Below are 25239 nucleotides of genomic sequence, written 5' to 3'. Positions count from 1 at the left end.
TAATATTATATCATTTAACATATCATTCACTTGTAAACTTGAAATATGTAAAATACCCAACAAATTAAATGAAAATCAATGTTAATTCAGGAGAATAAGATTGCAAGAGTTTGAATACATAATCTCCTAAATTTCTTGCTCTGATATCAAATCACCAAATCTAACCAACTCTAGAGTTTGTGACCTCCACTCCGAGGCAACAAGGAGCATTACAACAAACCAATCATTCAACTAACATAAACAAAACAGAGGTCCGGAAGGATTATCCCTTTAAGAGAAGACATGAACTCAATCACTTTATTGAAACAGAGGGAATATGAATATTTTTCTTAAACTTTATTTCTATCTCCCAAATAGACCAAGCATCGACCAACTCATTTGAAGACAAGAATGTGAAAAGATCTAACCATTTATCCTCACACACTGTTTCTTAGTGTACAACTTCCAAGAATGAGGGAATCAAACCTTCCGAAACTCTTTAGCCAGGCTAAAAAATAACATGCTTAATCGTATATTTAGCTATTCTCAGTTCTCAAGCAACTCTTCATGATCTTTTACCGAAGCCTAAAAAAGATGAAGAAAAACATAGATACAGAGTTGGATAGAGCTACAAAAAGCTACTTCCAGCACGCATTTCCCAATAACTAGAGAGAAAACCAATTAAATGACACAATTTCCATATTCTTTATTCTAATTGAGAGTTTTGATAAGTGATGCACTAAGATAGATTTCACTGTATGAATATACATATCCAATAATCCCATAGCTTTAGATAACAATGCTTCATAAGAAATTATACTTACGTGGTGTTCCCCTTATTATAGATGTAAGTTCTTGCCAAACACAGGAAAGCAGCCAACCCGACAACACTAAGCCCAACAAGCAACCAATAGAAGTAATCAAGATGAGCTTTGTTGAGATTATTGTCAAACCAGCTTTGTTTCCCATCCCCACTAGTTACATTTTCAATGGCAGAGATGAGAAAACTGCTTAAAAAGCTGCCAACGCCAAAAACACTCAAGTACAAGGAGACACCAATGCTTCCTAATCCACTCGGAACTTGGTCATAGAAGAACTCCTGCAAACCAACCGTGGTGAAAGTACTGGCTACTCCAAATAATACATATTGAGGAACCAGCCACCATATACTCAAAGGAATAGTCGCCTTTGGTAGATCAACTAAACCATATTCTTGAGCTGTTTTAAGCCTTTTTACCTCGACCAATGCAGCAACAACCATGCAAATAATGGATAATAGCATCCCAAATCCAATTCTTTGTAGCATTGTAATTCCAGAAGGTTTCCCGGTGAACTTTCTTGCGGTTGGAATGAGAATGCGATCATATATCACAAGGGAAATGACAACAGTTAGACTGATAAAAGATTGAAGTGAAGCAGCCGGTACTTCAAATCCAACAACTATAGTTCTGTCCATTGTCACTCCTTGTTTTGTAAAAAAAGTTGATATCTGAGACAATACAATAGCATATGCTAAGCATGTCACCCAAATTGGAATGAGCCTTAGTACTGCTTTTGCTTCCTCAACATCATTGATGCTACATGCTCGACTTTCTTCCTTCAAACTGTTAGGTACAATCAAAGCTTTATCGAGAAAAACCTACAAAATTATAGAATCCATTAAAGAAAATGGTTGCATGGTTTCTAAGCCAGTTACATAATACATCCACTGAAGGAGTACAACATTTCTGGCGAGAACAGAAATACTCCAAAGGTGATAATGCATACACTTTAGACATTTACTTTACCTCAACTGTTTAGAGTTATGGTGCGGTAAAAGGCCATGAGTTTCCTCTTCATGAACTATCTCTGAAGAGTTTACTTGCCAATTTCTTATTGCAGTGATAAACACCCGTCCAATTCTTACAAATGGGTTTTCCTCATCTTTTCTGTTACTGAACCTGTACGTCCTAGTTCCAAGCAAGAATACTACAAGTCCAAAAGCCATTGCAATACAAGGAATTCCAAACCCAAGACTCCAACTGAGGTTATCTTGCACATAGCTCATGATATTAATAGTTGAAAGGGTTCCCAAAGAGATACCCAAGTACCACCAATTGAAGAAAGAGCTTTTAGCTTTTCTCTCTTCTGGATGCTGTTCATCAAATTGGTCGGCTCCGAAAGCTTGGATGCAAGGCTCATGTCCCCCTTTAGCAAATGCCACCAGATATAAGGAGAAGAAAAACAAAATTACTTGGACTAGATTGGGGGAACATGGCAGGAATTTTTCAGTCTGTTGGCAGGCAGAAATGCCGAGAGAAGGTAATGCTGCAGACAAGGTCAACAACCCAAGGCCCTAAATTCCAGAAACAACAAAAGGAAAAAGTGACAGTGAATATTTTGAAAGTTTCAATTTATGAAGAGAAAACTATTTGAAATTTCCAGATCCCGAGCTAATAACTTGCATAGTCTTGTGAGATTTTATATAGTTCGGATTTGGAAAAGAAAAGCAATAAAAGTGTAAAAGCATAAAGTGGTTTAAGAACCAGCACATAAAGAGCAGTGAAAAGAACAATGGTACGGTATTGTCCAAGGAAGCAATCAGCGAGAAAGGCGCCGAGTAAAGGTAGCAAGGCCGCGGTACCAGACCAGGCATTGACATTCTTGGCTGCCATGGCAGTCGACTGCTGGAGCTGGTCCGTTAAGAAGTTAATCAAATTGGAGGAAGTTCCAAATAAGGCGAATCTCTCCGCAATTTCCACCCCTGATAAAGAGGGTACAAAAATTGGATAGCGAAAGAGAAGAAAGAGAAGAGAGTAATGATGATTTGATGATTTACCAATGATGAGGGAGGCGGATCTCCACCCGCCGGAATTGAATCTGCAGACTGGGCGGCCCTTGTAATCAACTGCCCCCTCCACCGTCTCATCCAAAAGAGGAGCCTCCATTTTGTTGAACACTTTTTAATTAGTAAGGCTTGCAAATCAGAATCTTATCAAATGAACTTTGAACACTCAACAGCACTTAGTCCAGGCTTTGTATATCCAACAGATATAAAAACCTCATATATTTCCTCTAATCTTTATCATTGCATCAACCTCATCATCTCCAATGATATCTACAAAACCTAAACCGAAATCAATAATGTGCTCAAAACTTCGAATTTTCTATACCCATCACAAGATAGAAACAAAAAAATGTACTGCTCTATTCTATTGCATCTCTTGGCCTAACAAAAAGACAAAAAAATGCAAACAGAGACTATCCAAATGATAAAGAATGATCCAACATACTTTGATAGAGATTGACAGAGTTTAAACATAACTTTACGATCCAAATACTACCAAAATTGACTTGAATTGCTGCTAGAAGGTGTTCGCATTGGTATGAAACTACTCCGAGTTTACCAAAAGAAGCCAAACAGCATGAAATGTAGTCTGATTGGTGATGGAGTAAGTTCGATTTCGCCGTTCTGTCATCTTCAAAACATGGACAAACTGATTTGAGGCCTCAAGAGATGCTTATTATTTTAAATATTTCATACATTTTTTGGGCAAAACTTCACTCATTGGATAACAAAAATTTGCTCAATACATAATCAAATGCCAAAAATAGCCGGAGAGAAAGTGACCTATGCAAATTCTAAATTTTGAGAAAATAAACAACTAATCATACAATAAAAATGGTACGGGTTGAAAATCTACCGACACTACCAACCGGAGAAGAAAGACAAAGACAAGATAAAAGTATTAGGATAATTGCTATTTTAGTTTCAATTTTTTTTTAATAAACCAACGGTCAACTTTAATATATGATCATTTGAAATTATTTTTCAATATCCATATATTCAAATGTTAATTTTAAAATTTCACGGACTTAATATACAATACACCTAATTTTAAGACTAAAAGTACATTTTATCATTTGAAATATGTATTTTAATCGGTCACATGAAGTTTTTTCGAAAATAGAAAAAAGAAAACAAACTACAAAATTCATTAAATTCGATCTTTTATGTATAAAGTATAAATATTTTATATTTTTTTATAATTGTGATAATCTTTTTTTAGTTAAATTAATTTAATATTTAAAAGAAATGAACAGATCTTTTTTATGGTCCACTAAAGTTTCTTCAATTATGTTATTCATTTATTCTTTTCTCCTACCAATTTTGGGTCCATCCATAAAAAAGTGAGTGATTGATTTTAATTTAGTGGGCCATATATTGAGATGCCTAAGGAATAAAAACTAGGTTACATAGCAATTTTTAGAATAATTATTAAGTATGTATCAATATTTTAAAAAAATTGCAAATATAGCAAAGTTTATCGGTGATAGAGTCTATCGTTGTTAGACTTTTATGGTTTATCAGTGATAGACCAACATTTGCTTGTTGGTCTATCAGTGATAGACTTCCATCATTGATAGATTTTGATAAGTTTTGCTATATTTGCAATTTTTTTAAAATGTTGCTATATACTTAATTATTTTGAATATAATTGCTACATTTGCAATTATCCCTAAAAACTAAGACCAAAGATATCTTCTCCATCCTTTTCTTTTTCAAAGATTATTTTAATATAAAAATTTAATTAAAATCTAAGATAACGAAACTATTTACGGCTCGTGTAACAAAGCCCATAAGATTAGCCATTTTTTAAACATTCCTGCCTTTCTATCTTTCTTTTCTTCCTCGCGATTCGTCTTTTCTCGTGTTATTTCGTCTTCCTGCGATTTCGTCTTTTTTCTTTTCTTGATTCTTTCCATCATCTTTCTTATTTTTCAATTATTTATTTATGCGGTTTAATCTTTTAATCGTTTTCTTCTTTTCCTCTTTGTTTTTTTCACTTCGATTTATTTCCATCTTCTTTTTACTTCTCTTCTTTTTTTTTTCGCTGCGATTTCTTTCCATCGTCTTCGTATCTAAACGATTGCGCAAATATATTATGCACGCATTATTGACGGCGTGGTTGATTGGGCATTTTTGGTATTTTACAGACCTATATGTTTTTTCCGTTTTTGGAATTGTTTTATACTAAATATTTTGACTCTTTTTTATATTTTTGAAAAAACCCATAGTTTGTATTTAGATTGTATAAATAGTAAATATTATAATAAGTAATAAAAAAAATGATAAAAGTAACACACATTTTTAAAAATAATAAAATATTAAAACTATTTACATTCAATTTTTTTTGTTATATTTTGTAAATAGTTACTTTTTTTTTTACAAATAGTAAAAACCATAAATAAATAAAAATACTATAACAAACATGGAGGTTGGTTTTTATGTTTAAATTTTCATGGAGGTTGGTTTTTATGTTTAAATAGAATGCAATGGTATGAAATAAAATTAAAAGAATCGAAATAGAGTGACACACATCGGTAGAAATTATATATCTTGTGAAATTTAAAATTTTTGTAGGGTGGGTTATTATATTTAAATACAATGCAATAAAATAAACACAATTTTGAAATGAATTTTATTGAGTTGTGTACCACAAAAATATAACAAAACAGATTTAGAAGAATAAAAGCGTTAAAAACAAATATGATGATTTAAATGTAATGAGTAATCTATCCGATCAAATATATTTTCCATAGTCATTTTTAAATATAGCAAAAGAAATTTAAAATTATTTATAAATATAACAAAATTTATCAAATTATCTCTAACTCATTTAAATTTTTTTGTTATATAAATGTGAAAACAGTTTCAATTTTCTTTTTGTTCTTTTTTTATAACAGTTCCTCTAAATTTTATTGGAGCTAGAACGGTCTTCGTACCTAAATGAATTATAATTTAGAAAAATATCTTTTTAGTACCTATGCATTGAATTTAATTTTTATTTACTACGTGAGTTTCAAAATGTTACACATTTGGTTTTAAGTTTTAATTTTAATTTCAATTTAGTCATTATTTAAATTTAATAATTTTAGCATGAGACTTTCATTAAATTGTCATCAACAAACATTGATGTCAATGTTATTAATTAGTTTAAAATAGTTATGAAGGGTTAAACATACCTTTACCATCCAAATCTTACCAAAATTGACTTGAATTTGCTGCTAGAAGGAGTTCGCATTGGTATGAGACTATTCTGAATCTACTGAAACATGCCCACAGCAACAAATGTAGTCTCATTGGTGATCGAATAAGTTCGATTTCGCCCTTCTGTCGTCTTCAAGATATGCACAAACTGATTTCAGGACAAAAGTGGTGTTGGTCACAGTCGAAGGTCGATAATCAGACAAGAAAAGGAAGTCTCGTCGCTGCAATTCTTGGGTGAAAGCCACCGCTTTCTGTCGTGAGCTTGTGTAGCACCGGGCGGCGCCCGTGAGCTGTAGCGTAGACGCCAAGCTTGAAGCAGTCCGCGTGGGTCGCCGGAGAAGAAGTCGTCGGGGGCGGTGTGGCTGGTAAGAATGTTAAAAAAGATGCATTTTCTTCTTTTTCCTAGGCGTCTTAAGATTTAGAAACCAAATTTTGTTAAAAAAAGTTCTACCAAAAGACTAATTTTATTTACTCACCCTAAAATCTTCTATAAAAGATAAACAAAATTGATAAAACATTTAGGGATGGTTTGAAGTGCTGAAATGTAACTAAAATTACTCGAAATCAGAGAAATATTGAAAAATGTGAATGATAAAAAACATAATAGAAATGAGATCGATCGTAAAAACAATAAAAAAGAGAATTGAAAAACCGTAGAGAGAAAATGAATTTTGTATTATAAATTGAGCCAAAACACTCCATAAAAGAACATAGGTTTTTCTATTACATCAAACACCTCCTTTGTAAACTCATTCCATTATGGTCATCAAACACCCGGAGGAAGGGAAAAAAGAACCTTTGGAAACCGAAAGAAATTTCCAAAAACAAACCAAGGTGTTAGAGAGTATTTAGGATTATGTTTATTTCCTTATGTCACGCTCTGTTAGTGTGTGTATATAATGCCCTCTTTCCATTAATTTCTTTGAGAAACCATCGTGAGATTTCCCCATTACTCTCTACACTCTCTATTTGAATTCAACACAAGGGTCCTGTTTGATCATTCTCCCACGATCGTCATCTTTATTCTTTACTGCAAGAGAATAGAAAGATATAGTTCCCATAGAATTCAACCTCAAGCCCCCTGTCCAATTTCCAAACTTTATGGAAAGTTTGACAAATTACCTAACCATCAAAATCCATAAATTTTCATCTTCATCAACAAACTTACTCCTCGACCAACAGAGTTCGAAGATATAAGATATTTGACAATGCATATCCATCCAATACTTACACAGTTTTAAATTACAAAGCTCCTAGATGGTGGAGTTCATGTGGTCTTCCTAATTTCTTGTTCCAACAAAGCATAAGAAAGGCTTCTAACAAAGCAATTATCAACACAACTCTAAAAAAAGAATTTCATAGTACATAAAAATGCATTGCCAATCTCCTAACTTTATACTCACGTGGTGTTCCCCTTGTTATAGATGTAAGTTCTGGCAGAAAATAGGAAAGCAGCCAACCCAACGGCACTAAGCACAACAAGCAACCAGTAGAAGTAATCGAGATGAGCTTTGTTGAGATTATTGTTAAACCAGCCTTGTTTGCCATCCCCACTAGTTAAATTTTCAATAACAGAGATGAGAAAGCTGCTTAAAAAGTTGCCAATCCCAAAAATACTCAAGTACAAGGAGAGACCAATGCTTCTTAATCCACTCGGAACTTGGTCATAGAAAAACTCCTGCAACCCAACCATAGTGAATGTATCAGCAACTCCAAATAATATGTATTGAGGAACCAGCCACCATATACTCAAAGGAATAGTCGCCTTTGGCAGATCAACCAAACCATGTTCTTGAGCTGTTTTGAGTCTTTTTCCCTCGACTAATGCAGCAACAACCATGGAAATGATGGATAACAGCATCCCAAATCCAATTCTTTGTAGCATTGTAATTCCAGACGGCTTCCCAGTGAACTTTCTTGCAGTTGGAATGAGTATGCGATCATAGATCAGGAGGGAAATGATAATACCTAGACCGATAAAAGATTGGAGTGAAGCAGCTGGTACTTCAAATCCAACAACTATTGATCTGTCCATTGTGACTCCTTGTTTTATAAAGAAAGTTGATGACTGGGAGAATACAATAGCATATGCTAAGCATGTCACCCAAATTGGAACGAGCCTCAATACTGCTTTTGCTTCCTCAACTTCATTGATGTTACATGCATGGCCGTCTTCTTTCAAACTATTAGGCACAATCAAAGCTTTTTCGAGAAACCTACAAAATTATAGAATCCAGTAAAGAAAATGGTCACATGGTTTCTAAGGCAATTACATCCGCTTACAAACAGCATTTCTGCACACGAACAGAAAAACTCTAGTGGTGACAAATCATAAATTTTACCCTTCTTTTAGACATTTGAATTACCTGAACTTTTTAGAGTTATGGTGCGGTAAAAGGCCATGGGTTTCCTCTAGATGAGCTATTTCTGAAGAGTTTACATGCCGATTTCTTATTGCAATGATAAACACCCGTCCAATTCTTACAAATGGGTTTTCCTCATCTCCTGTGTTACCGAACCTGTATGTCCTAGTTCCGAGCAAGAAGATTGCAAGTGCAAAAACCATTGCAATACAGGGAATCCCAAAACCAAGACTCCAACTGAGGTATTCTTGCACATAGCTCATGATATTAACCGTTGAAAAGCCGGCCAAAGAGATACCGAGGTACCACCAATTGAAGAAAGAGCTTTTAGCTTTGCTCTCTTCGGGATGCTGTCCATCGAATTGGTCAGCACCAAAAGCTTGGACGCAAGGTTTGTGTCCTCCTTGAGCAAATGCCACCAGATATAAGGAGAAGAAAAACAAAATTACTTGGACTAGATTGGGGGAACATGGTAGGGAGTTTCCAGTCTCTTGGCAGGCAGAAATGTCGGGAGAAGGTAATGTTGCAGTCACAGTCAACAAGCCAAGACCCTAAATTTAAGAAAGAACAAAAAGAAAAAAGTTACACACGGAATAACTATTTTGAAAATTTCAATTTATGAAGAATATGGAGGGAAGGGGAAAACTATTTTGAAATTTCCAATTGTTGCCATTATGTGAAAGAACAGGAATCAAAATAACCATGAATTACCATATCCCTAGCCAATAACTTGCATAGTCTTCTAAAATTTTATAGTTGGGAATGGATTAAGGAAAGCAAATAAAAGAGTAAGAGCATAAAGTGGTGGGGAACCAGAATGTAAAGAGCAGAGGAAAGAACAATAGTACGATATCGTCCAAGGAAGCAATCAGCCAGAAAGGCCCCGAGTAAAGGTAGCAAGGCGGCGGTTCCGGACCAGGCATTGACATTCTTGGCTGCCATGGCCGTTGACTGCTGGAGCTGGTCCGTTAAGAAGTTAATCAAATTTGAGGAAACTCCTAAGTAGGCAAATCTCTCGGCAATCTCCACCACTGATCACAATTGAAGAGGATGCAGAAGTTGGATAGGGAAAGCGAAGAAAGACAAGAGAGTAATGACGATTTACCTATGATTAGGGAGGCAGATCTCCAGCCCCCGAAATTGTATCTGGAGACTGGGTGGCCATGGTAATCAACTACGCCCTCCACCGTCTCATCCAAAAGAGGAACCTCCATTTCGTGGTACACTTGTTCTTATAAAGTCTTGCAAATCAGATTCCTATCAAATGATATTTGAACACTCCTCAGCACTTAGTCCAGTATATCCAACAGAGTTCAAAGCTTCATATATTGCATTATCAAAGCCGTTTCCTCTAATCTTTATCATTGCAACAATTTCATCATCAGACCATTTATCCAAACGTCATTTACAAAACCTAAACCGAAATCAACAATGTGCTCAGAACTTCGAATTTTCAAGATAGAAACAAACAAAATATACTGTTCTACTGTATCTCATGACCTAACAAAAAGTTCTAAAAAAAATGCAAACAAGGACTTTCCAAAGGTTTAAGAATCATCTAACATACTTTAATAGAGATCGAAAGGGTTTAAACATAACTTTCCCATCCAAATCTTACCAAAATTTACTTGAATTGCTGCTAGAAGATGTTCGCATTGGTAAAAAACTACTCCGAGTCTACCAAAATACGCTAAACAGCATCAATTGAAGTCTGATTGGTGATCGAATAAGTTCGAATTCACCCTTCTGTCATCTTCAAGACATGGACAAACTAATTTGAGGCTAAAATCGGCGTGGATCACACCCGAAGGTCAATAATCAGCCAAGAAAAGTAAGCCTCACCGCTGCATTCATGGGTGAAAGCGGCCGGTTACTTTCATCACTGTCATAAGCTTGTGTAGCACCGGTCCCCTTGAGCCTAGCTGAAGAGAAATGCACTGTAGAGAAAAATAAAAATAAAAAAAGCCAAAACAACGCAGCGTGGACAGAAGCTTGAAGCTGCCAACGTTCGTCGCCGGAGAAAAACTCGTCAGGAGCGGCGGCCGGAAGAAAGGCCAGTGGGATGGGAGCCGTGGCGGTTAATTTGAGAAATAATACAGTTTTTCAAAAGAAGAATACACACACACACACATATAGTTTTCGTAACACGCGATGCACCTTAATGGTTGCAATAAATGAACAAATGTCATTGTCCTAACACGCAATGATAGCATGTAATATAATATATAGTCTGAGACGTTTACTTAACCATATAAAATATATGAAATCAAGAATGTGCAAAGTTTAAGTTTAAAAAATTTTGTTTTGTTTTTGTTTTTATACTTTTCAATTACTCATATGATTTTGATCCAAATTTTTTTGAATTGCTTCTATTGTAATTGTACAATTATATTATATTTCCAGCTTGACTTTTTGAAAAGACATTTTAAAATATAGAAATCATTTACGATCAAAACCTATCAAATTTTTTCAAGACTTCGTTAAGTTTTTTCGTTTTGTTAGTTTTTTCGTTTTGTTATATGGAAAAATAATATTGCTTTTTTCTTTTCTATTGTTGATATTCATATCAAAATAAACTATAATTATTTAAAAGATTATAATTAGATTGAGTAAAACAAATAATTTGATCACATAATCTATGAAACATGCGATCTTGTTTAGCTTCAAATTATTTAGTATCTTCACTTATTTCATTCCTTAATTCTCATCTCTTTGTATGATGCCTTCATCTTTAATTTTCAAGCAATTTTTTTTTTTTTTGAAAGCAAACAAAATTCAACGAATTACTAAAAGTTAATATAAATAAGAGAAACTTTTCTAATAAAAATAAGTCAAACTAATTACTAAGTAGCAAAAAGAAAAATATATTTATAGACCAGGAAACTTTGTAATTCAATAAAAATAATATAAAAAAAATGTAAAGAGCGGAGCTAGAATTTGAGTTTAAAGGGAGTTGGATGATAGTTTTATCGATGGATAGCTACTAGGACTAGTATAATTATACTTTTTTTTTTAATATATATTATGTAAAGAGCATAAAGTTGAGGGACTCAAACCCAAACCTATACTAAATTCGCCGGTAACATATTTGTCAATAATTGATCGACCGTGCTTACTTCTCAAAATTCCAAGCTTTATGGAAAGTTTGACTAATCATCAACAGATTTTTATCCTCAATGACAAACTTAATTACCTCATGAATTAAAATTATTGCCCAATTAATCGATGACTGAGTTCAACTTGGATGTAATTTCTTGTTCCAACAAAGCAAGAGAGCCTTCTAGGCAAGTAACTATGAAGACAACTCTAAAAATAAAATTCCCAAAATCCTAAATCTAAGTTTCAAACCATTGAATTTCAGTACATAAAAGATATACTTTAAATCTCATAGATTTAAATAGTAATGCTCTATAATATTGAGCTCAGATAGTCCTAAAATCTACGGATTAGTGAACTCTTGAACTCACAACGTAAATATTTGATAATGTTTAAAATATATGTTTTTCAACGGTAGGATCCACAAACCCCCTTAGGATAAATAAGAATGGAGTTTACTACTCTTACTTTTCAACTCCTATTTCTCAACTCCTCGAACCAAACACACTATCAAATTATACTTACGTGGTGTTCCCCTTATTATAGATGTAAGTTCTTGCAAAACACAAGAAAGCAGCCAACCCAACAACGCTAAGCCCAACAAGCAACCAGTAGAAGTAATCAAGATGAGCTTTGTTGAGATTATTGTCAAACCAACTTTGTTTCCCATCCCCACTAGTTAATTTTTCAATGGTAGAGATGAGAAAGCTGCTTAGAAAGCTGCCAGTGCCAAAAATACTCAAATTCAAGGAGACACCAATGCTTCTTATTCTACTCGGAACTTGGTCATAGAAGAACTCCTGCAAACCAACCATGGTGAAAGTACTGGCTACTCCAAATAATACATATTGGGGAACCAGCCACCATATACTCAAAGGAATAGTCGCCTTTGGCAAATCAACCAAACCATATTCTCGAGCTGTTTTGAGCCTTTTTCCCTCAATTAATGCAGCAACAACCATGGAAATGATGGATAATAGCATCCCAAATCCAATTCTTTGTAGCATTGTAATTCCAGAAGGTTTTCCAGTGAACTTTCTTGCAGTTGGAATGAGTACGCGATCATATATTACGAGGGAAATGACAACACCTAGACTGATAAAAGATTGAAGTGAAGCAGCTGGTACTTCAAATCCAACAACTATTGATCTGTCCAGTGTGACTCCTTGTTTTATAAAGAAAGTTGATGACTGGGAGAATACAATAGCATATGTTAAGCATGTCACCCAAATTGGAACAAGCCTCAGTATTGCTTTTGCTTCCTCAACTTCATTGATGCTACATGCTTGACTTTCTTCCTTCGAACTATTAGGTACAATCGAAGCTTTGTCGAGAAACCTACAAAATTATACAATCCATTAAAGAAAATGGTTGCATGGTTTCTAGGGCAGTCACATAGTACATCCACTTAAGGACAACATTTCTGGCGAGAACAGAAATACTCCAAAAGGTGATTAAGCATACACTTTACCCTTCTTTTAGACACTTAATTTACCTCAACTGTTTAGAGTTATGGTGCGGTAAAAGGCCATGAGTTTCCTCGTCATGAGCTATCTCTGTAGAGTTTACTTGCCAATTTCTTATTGCAGTGATAAACACCCGTCCAATTCTTACAAATGGGTTTTCCTCATATTTTCTGTTACTGAACCTGTACGTCCTAGTTCCAAGCAAGAAGACTGCAAGTCCAAAAACCATCGCAATACAAGGAATTCCAAACCCAAGACTCCAACTGAGGTTATCTTGCACATAGCTCATGATATTAACAGTTGACAAGCAAGCCAAAGAGATACCCAAGTACCACCAATTGAAGAAAGAGCTTTTAGCTTTTCTCTCTTCTGGATGCTGTTCATCAAATTGGTCGGCTCCGAAAGCTTGGATGCAAGGCTCATGTCCCCCTTTAGCAAATGCCACCAGATATAAGGAGAAGAAAAACAAAATTACTTGGACTAGATTGGGGGAACATGGCAGGAATTTTTCAGCCTGTTGGCAGGCAGAAATGCCGAGAGAAGGTAATGCTGCAGACAAGGTCAACAACCCAAGGCCCTAAATTCCAGAAACAACAAAAGGAAAAAGTGACCGCAGTGAATATTTTGGAAGTTTCAATTTATGAAGAAAAAACTATTTGAAATTTCCAGTTGTTTCCACTATTAAGTATTACGTGAAAGAACAGGAATCAAAATAATCCTGAATTACCGATCCCGAGCCAATAACTTGCATAGCCTTGTGAGATTTTATATAGTTCGGATTTGGAAAAGAAAAGCAATAAAAGAGTAAGAGGATAAAGTAGTTTAGGAACCAGAACATAAAGAGCAGAGGAAATAATAATGGTACGGTATCGTCCAAGGAAGCAATCAGCTAGAAAGGCGCCGAGTAAAGGTAGCAAGGCCGCGGTACCAGACCAGACATTGACATTCTTGGCTGCCATGGCAGTCGACTGATGGAGCTGGTCCGTCAAGAAGTTAATCAAATTGGAGGATGCTCCATAGAAGGCGAATCTCTCCGCAATCTCCACCCCTGATTACGATTCGTGAGGATACAAAAATTGGATAGGGAAAGAGAAGAAAGAGAAGAGACTAATGATGATTTACCTATGATGAGGGAGGCGGATCTCCAGCCGCCGGAATTGAATCTGCAGACTGGGTGGCCATTGTAATCAACTACCCCCTCCACCGTCTCATCCAATAGAGGAGTCTCCATTTTGTTGAACACTTACTAATTAGAAAGGCTTGCAAATCAGAATCTTATGCAATGAACTTTGAACACACTCATCACCACTTAGTCCAGGCTTTGTATATCAAACAGAGATAAAAGCCTCATATATTGCATTATCAAAACCATTTCCTTTAATCTTTATCATTGCTGCTAGAAGGTCTTCGCATTGGTACGAAAATACTCGGAGTTTACCGAAAGAAGCTAAATAGCATCACATGTAGTCTGATTGGTGATGGAATAAGTTCGATTTCGCCGTTCTGTCATCTGCAAGATATGGACAAACTGATTTGAGGCCAAAAGCGGCGAGGATCACAGCCGAAGGTCGATAATCAGCCAAGAAAAGGAAGCATCTCTGCTGCATTCATGGGTGAAAGCGGCCGATTTCTTCCGTAACTGTCGTGAGCTTGTGTAGCACCGACACTTCGATCGTAGCTGAAGAGAAATGGAGAGGAGAGGTAAGAAAAACAACTTAGCGTGAACGGTAGATAGACGATGGCCGTTAATTTCTGTGGTAGAGAGATGATGATGTGAACCCAAATTATATATATATATATATGAATTTGCATATGATAATATTATATTTATTAAACTAAAAATTTGAAAATCAAATCGTTATAGAAAAATAAGAGAATATTGAAATATAAATATGAAAAATTAATAAAATAAATAAATAACGCAATCATGAGAATTGAACCCAAAACAAGCCTAAAGTGAATATAGGCATCACTTCCCGACAATGAGCCAACTAGAAGTTTCTTGGCATAATGAAATTAGAATCAAATAAAATGAGAACGAAAAACAAATGATTATAAAATACATCTATTCTTACAAAATAAGAAACATTATCAAACGGACTCTTAATAGCAAGTAGATAAGGTAGCCAAGTTTCAGATGGGTAGCCATCCTTTTCCCTTTTATGCTTTTTTTAATCTTTTTTTTTTAATAATGCATTTTAAAAAAGTAATGTCAAAAATAGGGTGGGAGGCAAAGTATTGACAAAAATAGAGTGATTTTGTACACGACTTTGCTAGGAAATCGTAGACGGACCCTACTCCCTAAGATATTCAATATATATATATTTATTTAGTATTTAATGTGTGGGTCCCACACGTATTAAATAATATTTATATATTTATATATTTATTATTTAATACGTGGGCCCAACAAGTTATTTAAGGGAGCGGGGTCCATGCATTGAAGTCGTGGACCCCGTACACGACTTCCACAAAATCACTCTATTTTTGTCAATATTTTACCTCCCACCCTATTTTTGACATTACTTTTTTAAAATGCATTATAAAAAAAAAATCCCTTTTTTTTCTTTCTTTCCCTGTGCTTTTTAAGAGTTAGAAACTAAATTATGTTAAAAAAAAGTTATACCCTACAAGATAAAAGACTAATTTTGTTTACTCACTCCGTTGGAGACGACAAGGAGCACCATTCCTACAATCCAAAATCATCCAAAAAACCAACAAAATTGATTAAACATTTAAGGACTACTTTGAGATCTGAAATGTAATCTAAATTACTCGAAATCGAAGGAGTGTTGCAAAACATGAGTGATTGAAGACAGAATAAAAATGAAATTGTAGAATGTGAAAACAATAAAAAATATAATTGATTTAACAATCGTAAAAAAAGGAATAAATTTGTATTACAAATTGAGCCAAAACACTCCATCAAAAAACATAATCCTTTTATTACATTACTTATAAACTCATTCCATTCATTCCATTTGACTTACCTCCTTGATGATAGGAGGAAGGGAAAAAAGAACCTTTGGAAAATGAGAGAAATTTCCCAAAAAAAACCAAGGTGTTGGGGACTATTTAGGATTATGTTTATCTCCGTATGTCACGCTCTGTAGTGTGTATCTAATGCCCTCTTTCCATTAATTGCTTTGAGAAACCATCCTGAGATTTCTCCATTTCTCTCTACATTCTCTATTTGAATTCAACACAAGGGTCCTGTTTGATCATTCTCCCACGATCATCTTCTTTACTGCAAGAGAGTAGAAAGAAATAGTTCCCATAAAATTGAACCTCAAGCTCCCTGTCCAATTTCCAAACTTCATAGAAAGTTCGACAAATTACCTAACCATCACAATCAATAAATTTTCATCTTCATCGACAAACTTACCCCTCTATCAACAGAGTTCGAAGATATAAGATATTTGACAATGCATATCCATCCAATAATCACACAGTTTTAAATGACAAAGCTCCTAGACGGTGGAGTTCATGTGGTCTTCCTAATTTCTTGTTCCAACAAAGCATAGGAAAGGCTTCTAAAAAAAATAATTATCAACACAACTCCAAAAAAAAGGATTTCACAGTACATAAAAATGCATTTCCAATCTCATAACTTCATAATCACGTAGTGTTCCCCTTGTTATAGATGTAAGTTCTGGCAGAAAATAGGAAAGCAGCCAACCCAACAGCACTAAGCACAACAAGCAACCAGTAGAAGTAATCGAGATGAGCTTTGTTGAGATTATTGTCAAACCAGCTTTGTTTGCCATCCCCACTAGTTAATTTTTCAATGGCAGAGATGAGAAAGCTACTTAAAAAGTTGCCAATGCCAAGAATACTCAAGTATAAGGAGAGACCAATGCTTCTTAATCCACTCGGAACTTGGTCATAGAAAAACTCCTGCAACCCAACCAACGTGAATGTATCAGCAACTCCAAATAATATGTATTGAGGAACAAGCCACCATATACTCAAAGGAATAATCGCCTTTGGCAGATCAACCAAACCATATTCTTGAGCTGTTTTGAGCCTTTTTCCCTCGACTAATGCAGCAATAACCATGGAAATGATGGATAATAGCATCCCAAATCCAATTCTTTGTAGCATTGTAATTCCAGAAGGTTTCCCAGTGAACTTTCTTGCAATTGGAATGAGTATGCGATCATATATCAGGAGGGAAATGATAATGCCTAGACCGGTAAAACATTGAAGTGAAGCAGCTGGTACTTCAAATCCAACAACTATTGATCTGTCCATTGTCACTCCTTGTTTTGTAAAGAAAGTTGATATCTGAGACAATACAATAGCATATGCTAAGCATGTCACCCAAATTGGAATGAGCCTCAGTACTGCTTTTGCTTCCTCAACTTCATTGATGCTACATGCATGACCGTCTTCTTTCAAATTATTAGGTACAATCAAAGCTTTGTTGAGAAACCTACAAAATTATAGAATCCAGTAAAGAAATGGTCACATGGTTTCTAAGGCAACTACACAGAAATACTCTAATGGTGACAAATCATACATTTTACCCTTCTTTTAGACATTTGAATTACCTCAACTGCTTAGAGTTGTGGTTCGGTAAAAGGCCATGTGTTTCCTCTTCATGAGCTATTTCTGAAGAGTTCACATGCCAATTTCTTATTGCCGTGATAAACACCCGTCCAATTCTTACAAATGGGTTTTCCTCATCTCCTCTGTTACCGAACCTGTATTTCCTAGTTCCAAGCAAGAAGATTGCAAGGGCAAAAACCATTACAATACAGGGAATCCCGAAACCAAGACTCCAACTGAGATAATCTTGCACATAGCTCATGACATTAACCGTTAAAAATCCGGCCAAAGAGATACCGAAGTACCACCAATTGAAGAAAGAGCTTTTAGCTTTGCTCTCTTCGGGATGCTGTCCATCGAATTGGTCGGCACCAAAAGCTTGGACGCAGGGTTTGTGTCCCCCTTGAGCAAATGCCACCAGATATAAGGAGAAGAAAAACAAAATTACTTGGACTGGATTGGGGGAACATGGCAGGAATTTTTCAGTCTGTTGGCAGGCAGAAATGCCGAGAGAAGGTAATGTTGCAGAAACAGTCAACAACCCAAGGCCCTAAATTTGAGAAAAAACAAAAAGAATAAAGTTACACACGGAATAACTATTTTGAAAATTTCAATTTAAGAAGAGAAAACTAATTTGAAATTTCCAGTTGTTTCCACTATTCAAGTATTACTTGAAAGAATTGGAATCAAAATAATCCTGAATTACCAGATCCCGAGCCAATAACTTGCATAGTCTTGTGAGATTTTCTATAGTTAGGATTTGGAAAAGAAAAGCAATAAAAGAGTAAGAGCATAAAGTGGTTTAGGAACCAGAACATAAAGAGCAGAGGAAATAATAATGGTACGGTATCGTCCAAGGAAGCAATCAGCTAGAAAGGCGCCGAGCAAAGGTAGCAAGGCCGCGGTACCAGACCAGGCGTTGATATTCTTGGCTGCCCTGGCAGTCGACTGCTGGAGCTGGTCCGTTAAGAAGTTGATCAAATTGGAGGAAGCTCCATAAAAGGCGAATCTCTCCGCAATCTCCACCCCTGATTACGATTCGAGAGGATACAAAAATTGGATAGGGAAAGAGAAGAAAGAGAAGAGACTATTGATAATTTACCTATGATCAGGGAGGCGGATCTCCAGCCGCCGGAAGTGAATCTGCAGACTGGGTGGCCATTGTAATCAACTGCCCCCTCCACCATCTCATCCAATAGAGGAGCCTCCATTTTGTTGAACATTTATTAATTAGAAAGGCTTGCAAATCAGAATCTTATCAAATGAACTCTGAACACTCATCAGCACTTAGTCCAGGCTTTGTATATCCAACAGAGATAAAAGCCTCGTATACTGCATTATCAAAACCATTTCCTCTAATCCTTATCATTGCATCAGTCTCATCATCAGACCATTCATCTCCATTGATATTTACAAAACCTAAACCGAAATCAATAATGTGCTCAGAACTTTGAATTTTCTAAACCCATCACAAGATAGAAACAAAAAAAATGTACTGTTCTACTGTATCTTTTGACCTAACAAAAAGTCATAACATACAAACAGAGACTTTCCATAGTATAAAGAATGATCTAACATACTTTGATAGAGATTGACAGAGTTTAAACATAACTTTACGATTCAAATCAAAATTGACTTGAATTGCTGCTAGAAGGTGTTCGCATTGGTACGAAACTACTCCAAGTTTACCGAAATAAGCCAAACAGCATGAAATATAGTCTGATTGGTGATGGAATAAGTTCGATTTCGCCGTTCTGTCATCTTCTAGATATGGACAAACTGATTTGAGGCGAAAAGCGGCGAGGATCACAGCCGAAGGTCGATAATCAGCGAAGAAAAGGAAGCCTCACCGCTGCATTCATGGGTGAAAGCGGCCGGTTGCTTTCGTCACTGTCGTGAGCTTATGTGGCACCGACACCCATGAGCCGAGCTGAAGGGAAATGCAAAGGACAAAAGAATAAACAATACAGCGTGGACGGTAGAGTGATGATGATGTGCACCCAAATTATATATCTATATGTTTATTACTAATATTGCATCTGATAATATTGTATTTAAAAATAGTACAAATTTAGAAGTTATTCGATTAAAATTTTACACTAATATAAAGTTGTGATCCACTATTGTTCATCAATGAATCTAAAATTATATTTTATATGAACTTGTATCTTTTTTTACATAAAATTTTAGACCCACAGTTATGTGTATATATATAGTTTCCTGACTTGCAATGGTAGAATGTGATAATGTTTATATTTAAAAGTTAACTTAATAAAGTATGTGGCATGAAACATTTATTCAATGATTTAAAAATCTGAAATCAGGAATTTACAAATTTTAAAAGTTTTGTTTTTGTTTTTGTATTTTTGAATCTCTCATATCATATTGATCCAAATTATTTTAGATATTTAGGTTTGTTTTTCTATATAATTATGTAATTATACAATTATATTATATTTCAGGTTGGCTTTTTGATAACTAATTTAAATTATAACTTTAAAATAATATATATTAGAAAAAAGTATTTTAGATATAGCAAAAAAAAAAAATTGAAACTATTTATAATCATATCAAAATCTTTAAAATTCTATATAATTCATTTTTTATGTGAAAATAGTTTTTTTTTTTTTTTGAAACGATTTCTATAAGTTTTATTGGGACAAATCTTCGTACCTAAATAAATTATAATTAGATTAAAAAAGTAAAGGAAAATTTGAGTAAAACAAATTATTTGATTGGACAATCTATGAAATCAAAGGAAGTAATGGCCGATATGTACCTTGTTTAGCATGCCATTATTTAAGGCTTGTTTGATAATATTCTCGTTTCTTGTTTTCTGTTTTTCGTTTTCTTTTCCTTACTTTTTCCTTTTTTTAGAACAAAAAACAAAGAACAGAAACGTGTTCGATAACTTGCTTGTTTCATATTTTCTAATAATATATTATATAAAAATATATGTTCCATACATTAAACATACTGAAAAATTATAAAAAAAATTATATCATTTAAGCACAACTAAAAACAAATAACATAAAAATATAGTATCAATATGACTTTTATGAGTTTCTTTGTTATTCATAACTCACATAATCTTGTTAAAACATCCATAAATGTACGTAATAAATGCACTCCACCTTTTCATGCTTATTTCTCAAATTTCTAACCTCTATGGAAAGTTTGACAAATCACAAAACAACCTAATCAACAAATTTCCATCTTCATACACAAACTTACCTCGTGAATTAGGACCACCGAACGATCAACAGATGTCGGAGTTCTAAGGTGGATGTAATTTCTTGTTCCCACAAAGCGAGAGGCTTCTACACAAGTAACTATGAAAACGACTTTAAAAATAGGATTCCCAAAAAAATTCAAGCTGTTGCATTGCAGTACAAAAAGATGCATTTTCATCCCATGGATTTGTAAGAAATGGAATAGTGAGTTCTAAGGAATCCTGAAATCTAGGGATTCGGGAACTCTCCACCCACAACTTAAATAGTAGATAATATACAAAATTGATGTTTTTCGATAGTGAGACCAACAAATTCCCTTAGAACAAACGAAATTGGAGCTTACTACTTTCACTTCCCAACTCCTATTTCTCTAACTCCTCAGACCAAATACACCCTACCAAATTATACTTACATGGTGTTCCCCTTGTTATAGATGTAAGTTCTGGTAGAAAATAAGAAAGCAGCCAACCCAAGAGCACTAAGTCCAACAAGTAACCAGTAGAAGTAATCGAGATGAGCTTTGTTGAGATTATTGTCAAACCAACTCTGTTTGCCATTCCCACTAGTTAATTTTTCAATGGCAGAGATGAGAAAGCTGCTTAAAAAGTTGCCAATCCCAAAGATACTCAAATACAAGGAGAGACCAATGCTTCTTAATCCACTCGGAACTTGGTCATAAAAAAACTCCTGCAACCCAACCATGGTGAAAGCATCGGCAACTCCAAACAGAACATACTGAGGAACCAGCCACCATATACTCAAAGGAACAGTCGCCTTAGGCAGATCAACCAAACCATATTCTTGAGCTGTTTTAAGCCTTTTAATCTCAACTAATGCAGCAATGACCATGGAAATAGCAGATAGTAGCATCCCAAATCCAATTCTTTGTAGCGTTGTTATTCCAGAAGGTTTCCCAGTGAAATTTCTTGCAATCGGAATGAGTATGCGATCATATATCATAAGGGAAATGACAATGGCTAGACTGATAAAAGATTGAAGTGAAGCAGCCGGTACTTCAAACCCAAAAGCTATTGATCTATCCATTGTGACTCCTTGTTTTGTAAAGAAAGTTGATGACTGAGAGAATACAATAGCAAATGCTAAGCATGTCACCCATATCGGAACAAGCCTCAGGACTGCTTTTGCTTCCTCAACTTCACTGATGCTACATGCACGACCGTCTTCCTTCAAACTATTAGGTGCGATCAAAGCCTTATCGAGAAACCTACCAAATTATAGAATCCAGTAAAGAAAAGTGTTACAATAATACATACATATTAAAATTGTTTCTAAGCCAACGTTACCCTTGTTTTAGACATCTAATTTACCTCAACTGTTTAGAGCTATGGTGAGGTAAAAGGCCACGGATTTCCTCTTCACGAGCCATTTCTGAAGAATTCACTCGCCAATTTTTTACTGCAGTGATAAACACCCGTCCAATTCTTACAAATGGGTTTTCCTCATCCCCTCTGTTACTGAACCTGTACGTCCTAGTTCCAAGGAAGAAGACTACAAGTGCTAAAACCATAGCAATACAAGGAATTCCAAAACCAAGACTCCAGCTGAGGTTATCTTGCACATAGTTCAAGATATTAACAGTTGCAAAAGTGGCCAAAGAGATACCAAAATACCACCAATTGAAGAAAGAGCTTTTAGATATGCTCTCTTCTGGATGTTGTCCATCAAATTGGTCGGCTCCAAAAGCTTGGACGCAAGGCTTGTGTCCCCCTTGAGCCAATCCGACCAAATATAAGGAGAAGAAAAACAAAATAACTTGGAAAAGATTGGGAGAACATGGTAAGGATTTTTCAGTCTGTTGGCAGGCAGAAGTGCTTGGAGAAGATATCAATGCAGACATGGTCAACAACCCAAGGCCCTAAATTCCAGAAACAACAAAAGAAAAAATAATCCTAAATTATCATATCCCTACCCAGAAACTTGCATAATCTTGTAAAACTTTATAGTTGCGAAATGGGAATGGAAAAGGAGAAGCACACAAAACAAGAGAATAAAGTAGTGGAGGAACCAGAATGTAGAGGGCAGAGGAAAGAACAATAGTCCAGTATCGTCCTAGGAATGAATCAGCCAGAAAGGCGCCGAGTAAAGGTAGCAAGGAGGCGGTACCGGACCAGGCATTGACATTCTTAGCTGCCGTGACCGTTGACTGCTGAAGCTGGTCCGTCAAGAAGTTAATCAAGTTGGAGGAAACTCCATAGTAGGCAAATCTCTCAGCAACCTCCACTCCTTATAACAATCGGACAGGATACATAAATTGGATAGGGTCATAGGGAAAGAGAAGAAAAAGAAGACGCTAATGATGATTTACATTTACCTATAATGAGGGAGGCAGATCTCCAGCCGCCGGAATTGGATCTACAGACTGGGTTGCCATTGTAATCAACTGCACCCTCCACCGTCTCATCCAATAGAGGAACCTCCATTTTACACTTATTACTTACAAACGCTTGCAAGTACGAATCTTACCAAATGAACTTTGAACACTCCTTAGTCCATGTTTTGTATATCCAACTGAGATAAAGGCCGCATATAATTGCATTAGCAAAATCATTTCCTCCAATTTCTATCATTGCATCAATCTCATTATCAGACCATTCATCCAATTTTATTGGCAAAAGCCAAACCGAAATCAATAATTTGCTCAAAACCTTGAATTTTCGGTAGCCATCACGAGAAAAACAAAAAACGTATAGTTCTATGGTATCTCTTGGCTTAACAAATGACAAATTGTCAAAAAAAACTGCATACAGAAACTTTCCAAAGGTTAAAGAACGTCTAACCTACTCTAGTCGAGATTGAAAAGGTTTAAACACAACTTCAGTATCCAAATCTTACCAAAATTGACTCGTGATTGCTGCTGGAAGTACGAATCTACTAAAAGACGGCAAACAGCATCAAATTTAGTTTGGTTCTTAATCGAATAAGTTCGATTTCGCCGTTTTGTCTTCTTCAAGCTCTGTACAAACTGAATTGAGGGCAAAAGCGGTGTCCGGTTTATAATCGGTCAAGAAAAGCCTTGTCACTGCCAGTTGAGGGGTGAAAGGCGCGGGTTTCTGTCGTCACTGTCGTGAGCTTGAGTAGCACCGCCGCCTTGAAGCTAGCTGAAGAGAAATCCGCCGGAGAAAAGAACAATGCAGCGTGGGCGTGAGTTTGGAGATTCCAGAGTTGGTCGTCGGAGAAGAAATCGGGAGGGTGGGGGATGGTGGCGAAAAAAGGGGCGGGAGAGAGAAATGGATCAGAACTGAGTCGTCGCGGATCCTCCGAGTAATAAAATATATCTTTCTAATCTTCACTTTAGATTCATTTATTTAGTCCATAAGTTCCCTCAACTTCCACAATAATACCGTTAACTACCCCTTTCTCCAATCACTTTCCCTTCACTCAGTTATGTCAATTACACCAAGAATTTATGTCGATCACACAAAGAATTCCAGCCATTTTCGATATAATTATCATAAAATGGGAAAAGAAGAAAAATTAAAAAACAGGAGTCAAGAAAACAAAAAACAGAAAATAGAAAACAAAAAACGAAAAAGATGAAACAGAAAAAGTTAAATAGAAAATGAGAAACAGAAAATAGCAATTTTTTAGAATAGGTTTAAAAAGTCATTACATTACATATTTACTTGATTTCTTTAAACAATAATTATACGATATTTAAAATCTAAGAAAACATTTTTTTTAAGTGAATATGATTTTTAGAAATTAAAATATCATATAATTATTTATAATAAATGCATAACTTAAAACTCAAAAGAGCACGTGTTCTTCAAAACTTATATAAAAATTATATTTAGAAAAGTTTTCTCAAATATATAATATTTGATAACACTCCAAAATAAATATAGCAGGATGAATCGAAATATTTACTAAACATAGTAAAATATTACAAATATATATATATATATATATATATATATATATATATATATATATATATGATGGACTCTTATAGACAAATTGATAAATACATATGGTAGTCTAAAATTTATCACACATACTCGGTTGTATTTATAAACATTTTCATAATTTAAATTAAATTTCCTATTTTACGTTATAAATTTACTTTATTTTTAAGACACTTAAAAATGGTATTACATAATATATTCTAATATTACAAACTAATAACCATACGAAATAAAATAAAATATTACATTTTATTTGATATTGTTTTGTCATTTAAAACAAAAATGTAATATCATAAATTATAAAATAATTACAATTTTAAGTTATAAAATGCTTAATAAATTTATGGTTTGATGATCTTATAAATGGTCTATATGGATGACTTGAAATCTAGGAGAAAGATGAAAGTTATCCTACCTTTTAAGTCGTGATGATCTCGCTCTCATGCTACAACACAAAATACCGAGATCAAAACCGACAAAGAGAGAATAAACCCACAAAGTTGATGGATGAGAGGATACCCATTTATTATCTTTGTCATTCTAATTACGGTACAAACACATTTATTTTTAATTTACTTTTGAAGGACCATAAGA

The 25239-nt window shown here is 35.0% G+C and overlaps 3 protein-coding genes across 6 annotated transcripts; all 3 read right to left on the bottom strand.

Moving 5' to 3' along the window:
* Positions 1-660: 660 nt before the first annotated feature.
* Positions 661-10616, bottom strand: LOC103483057 (uncharacterized). Its single transcript, XM_051089585.1, has 10 exons — positions 9992-10616; positions 9479-9787; positions 9187-9404; positions 8377-8924; positions 7481-8226; positions 2798-2917; positions 2505-2722; positions 1767-2314; positions 1700-1706; positions 661-1618 (listed from the first exon to the last, which is right to left on the bottom strand). The coding sequence occupies exons 2-10, from the start codon at positions 9585-9587 to the stop codon at positions 800-802; spliced, it is 3333 nt and encodes a 1110-aa protein (XP_050945542.1). The 5' UTR covers positions 9588-9787; positions 9992-10616; the 3' UTR covers positions 661-799.
* Positions 10617-11830: 1214 nt separating this feature from the next.
* Positions 11831-19082, bottom strand: LOC103482563 (protein NRT1/ PTR FAMILY 5.10-like). Of its 4 annotated transcripts, none has more exons than XM_051089799.1 (5): positions 18589-19008; positions 18297-18514; positions 17489-18036; positions 17345-17370; positions 11831-12781 (listed from the first exon to the last, which is right to left on the bottom strand). In XM_051089799.1, the coding sequence occupies exons 1-5, from the start codon at positions 18707-18709 to the stop codon at positions 11991-11993; spliced, it is 1704 nt and encodes a 567-aa protein (XP_050945756.1). In that variant the 5' UTR covers positions 18710-19008; the 3' UTR covers positions 11831-11990. The 4 variants fall into 4 exon arrangements, with proteins under 4 accessions (XP_050945756.1, XP_050945755.1, XP_050945757.1 ...); XM_051089798.1 differs by lacking the exons at positions 17345-17370; positions 17489-18036 and adding exons at positions 12965-13512; positions 13766-13845 and having other exon boundaries at positions 11831-12807; positions 18377-18514; positions 18589-18984; XM_051089800.1 differs by lacking the exons at positions 17345-17370; positions 17489-18036; positions 18297-18514; positions 18589-19008 and adding exons at positions 12965-13512; positions 13766-13983; positions 14058-14613 and having other exon boundaries at positions 11831-12807.
* A 1737-nt stretch (positions 19083-20819) lies between these two features.
* On the bottom strand, positions 20820-24110 carry LOC103482564 (protein NRT1/ PTR FAMILY 5.10-like). Its single transcript, XM_008438781.3, has 5 exons — positions 23573-24110; positions 23052-23248; positions 22746-22963; positions 22048-22595; positions 20820-21944 (listed from the first exon to the last, which is right to left on the bottom strand). The coding sequence occupies exons 2-5, from the start codon at positions 23158-23160 to the stop codon at positions 21128-21130; spliced, it is 1692 nt and encodes a 563-aa protein (XP_008437003.1). The 5' UTR covers positions 23161-23248; positions 23573-24110; the 3' UTR covers positions 20820-21127.
* Between the last annotated feature and the right edge of the window lie 1129 nt (positions 24111-25239).

This window comes from Cucumis melo, chromosome 9, assembly GCF_025177605.1.
Source record: "Cucumis melo cultivar AY chromosome 9, USDA_Cmelo_AY_1.0, whole genome shotgun sequence".
Lineage (NCBI taxonomy): Eukaryota > Viridiplantae > Streptophyta > Magnoliopsida > Cucurbitales > Cucurbitaceae > Cucumis > Cucumis melo.
The sequence above is the reverse complement of the archived record's forward strand: the minus strand, read 5'-3'. Positions and strand labels throughout refer to the sequence as shown.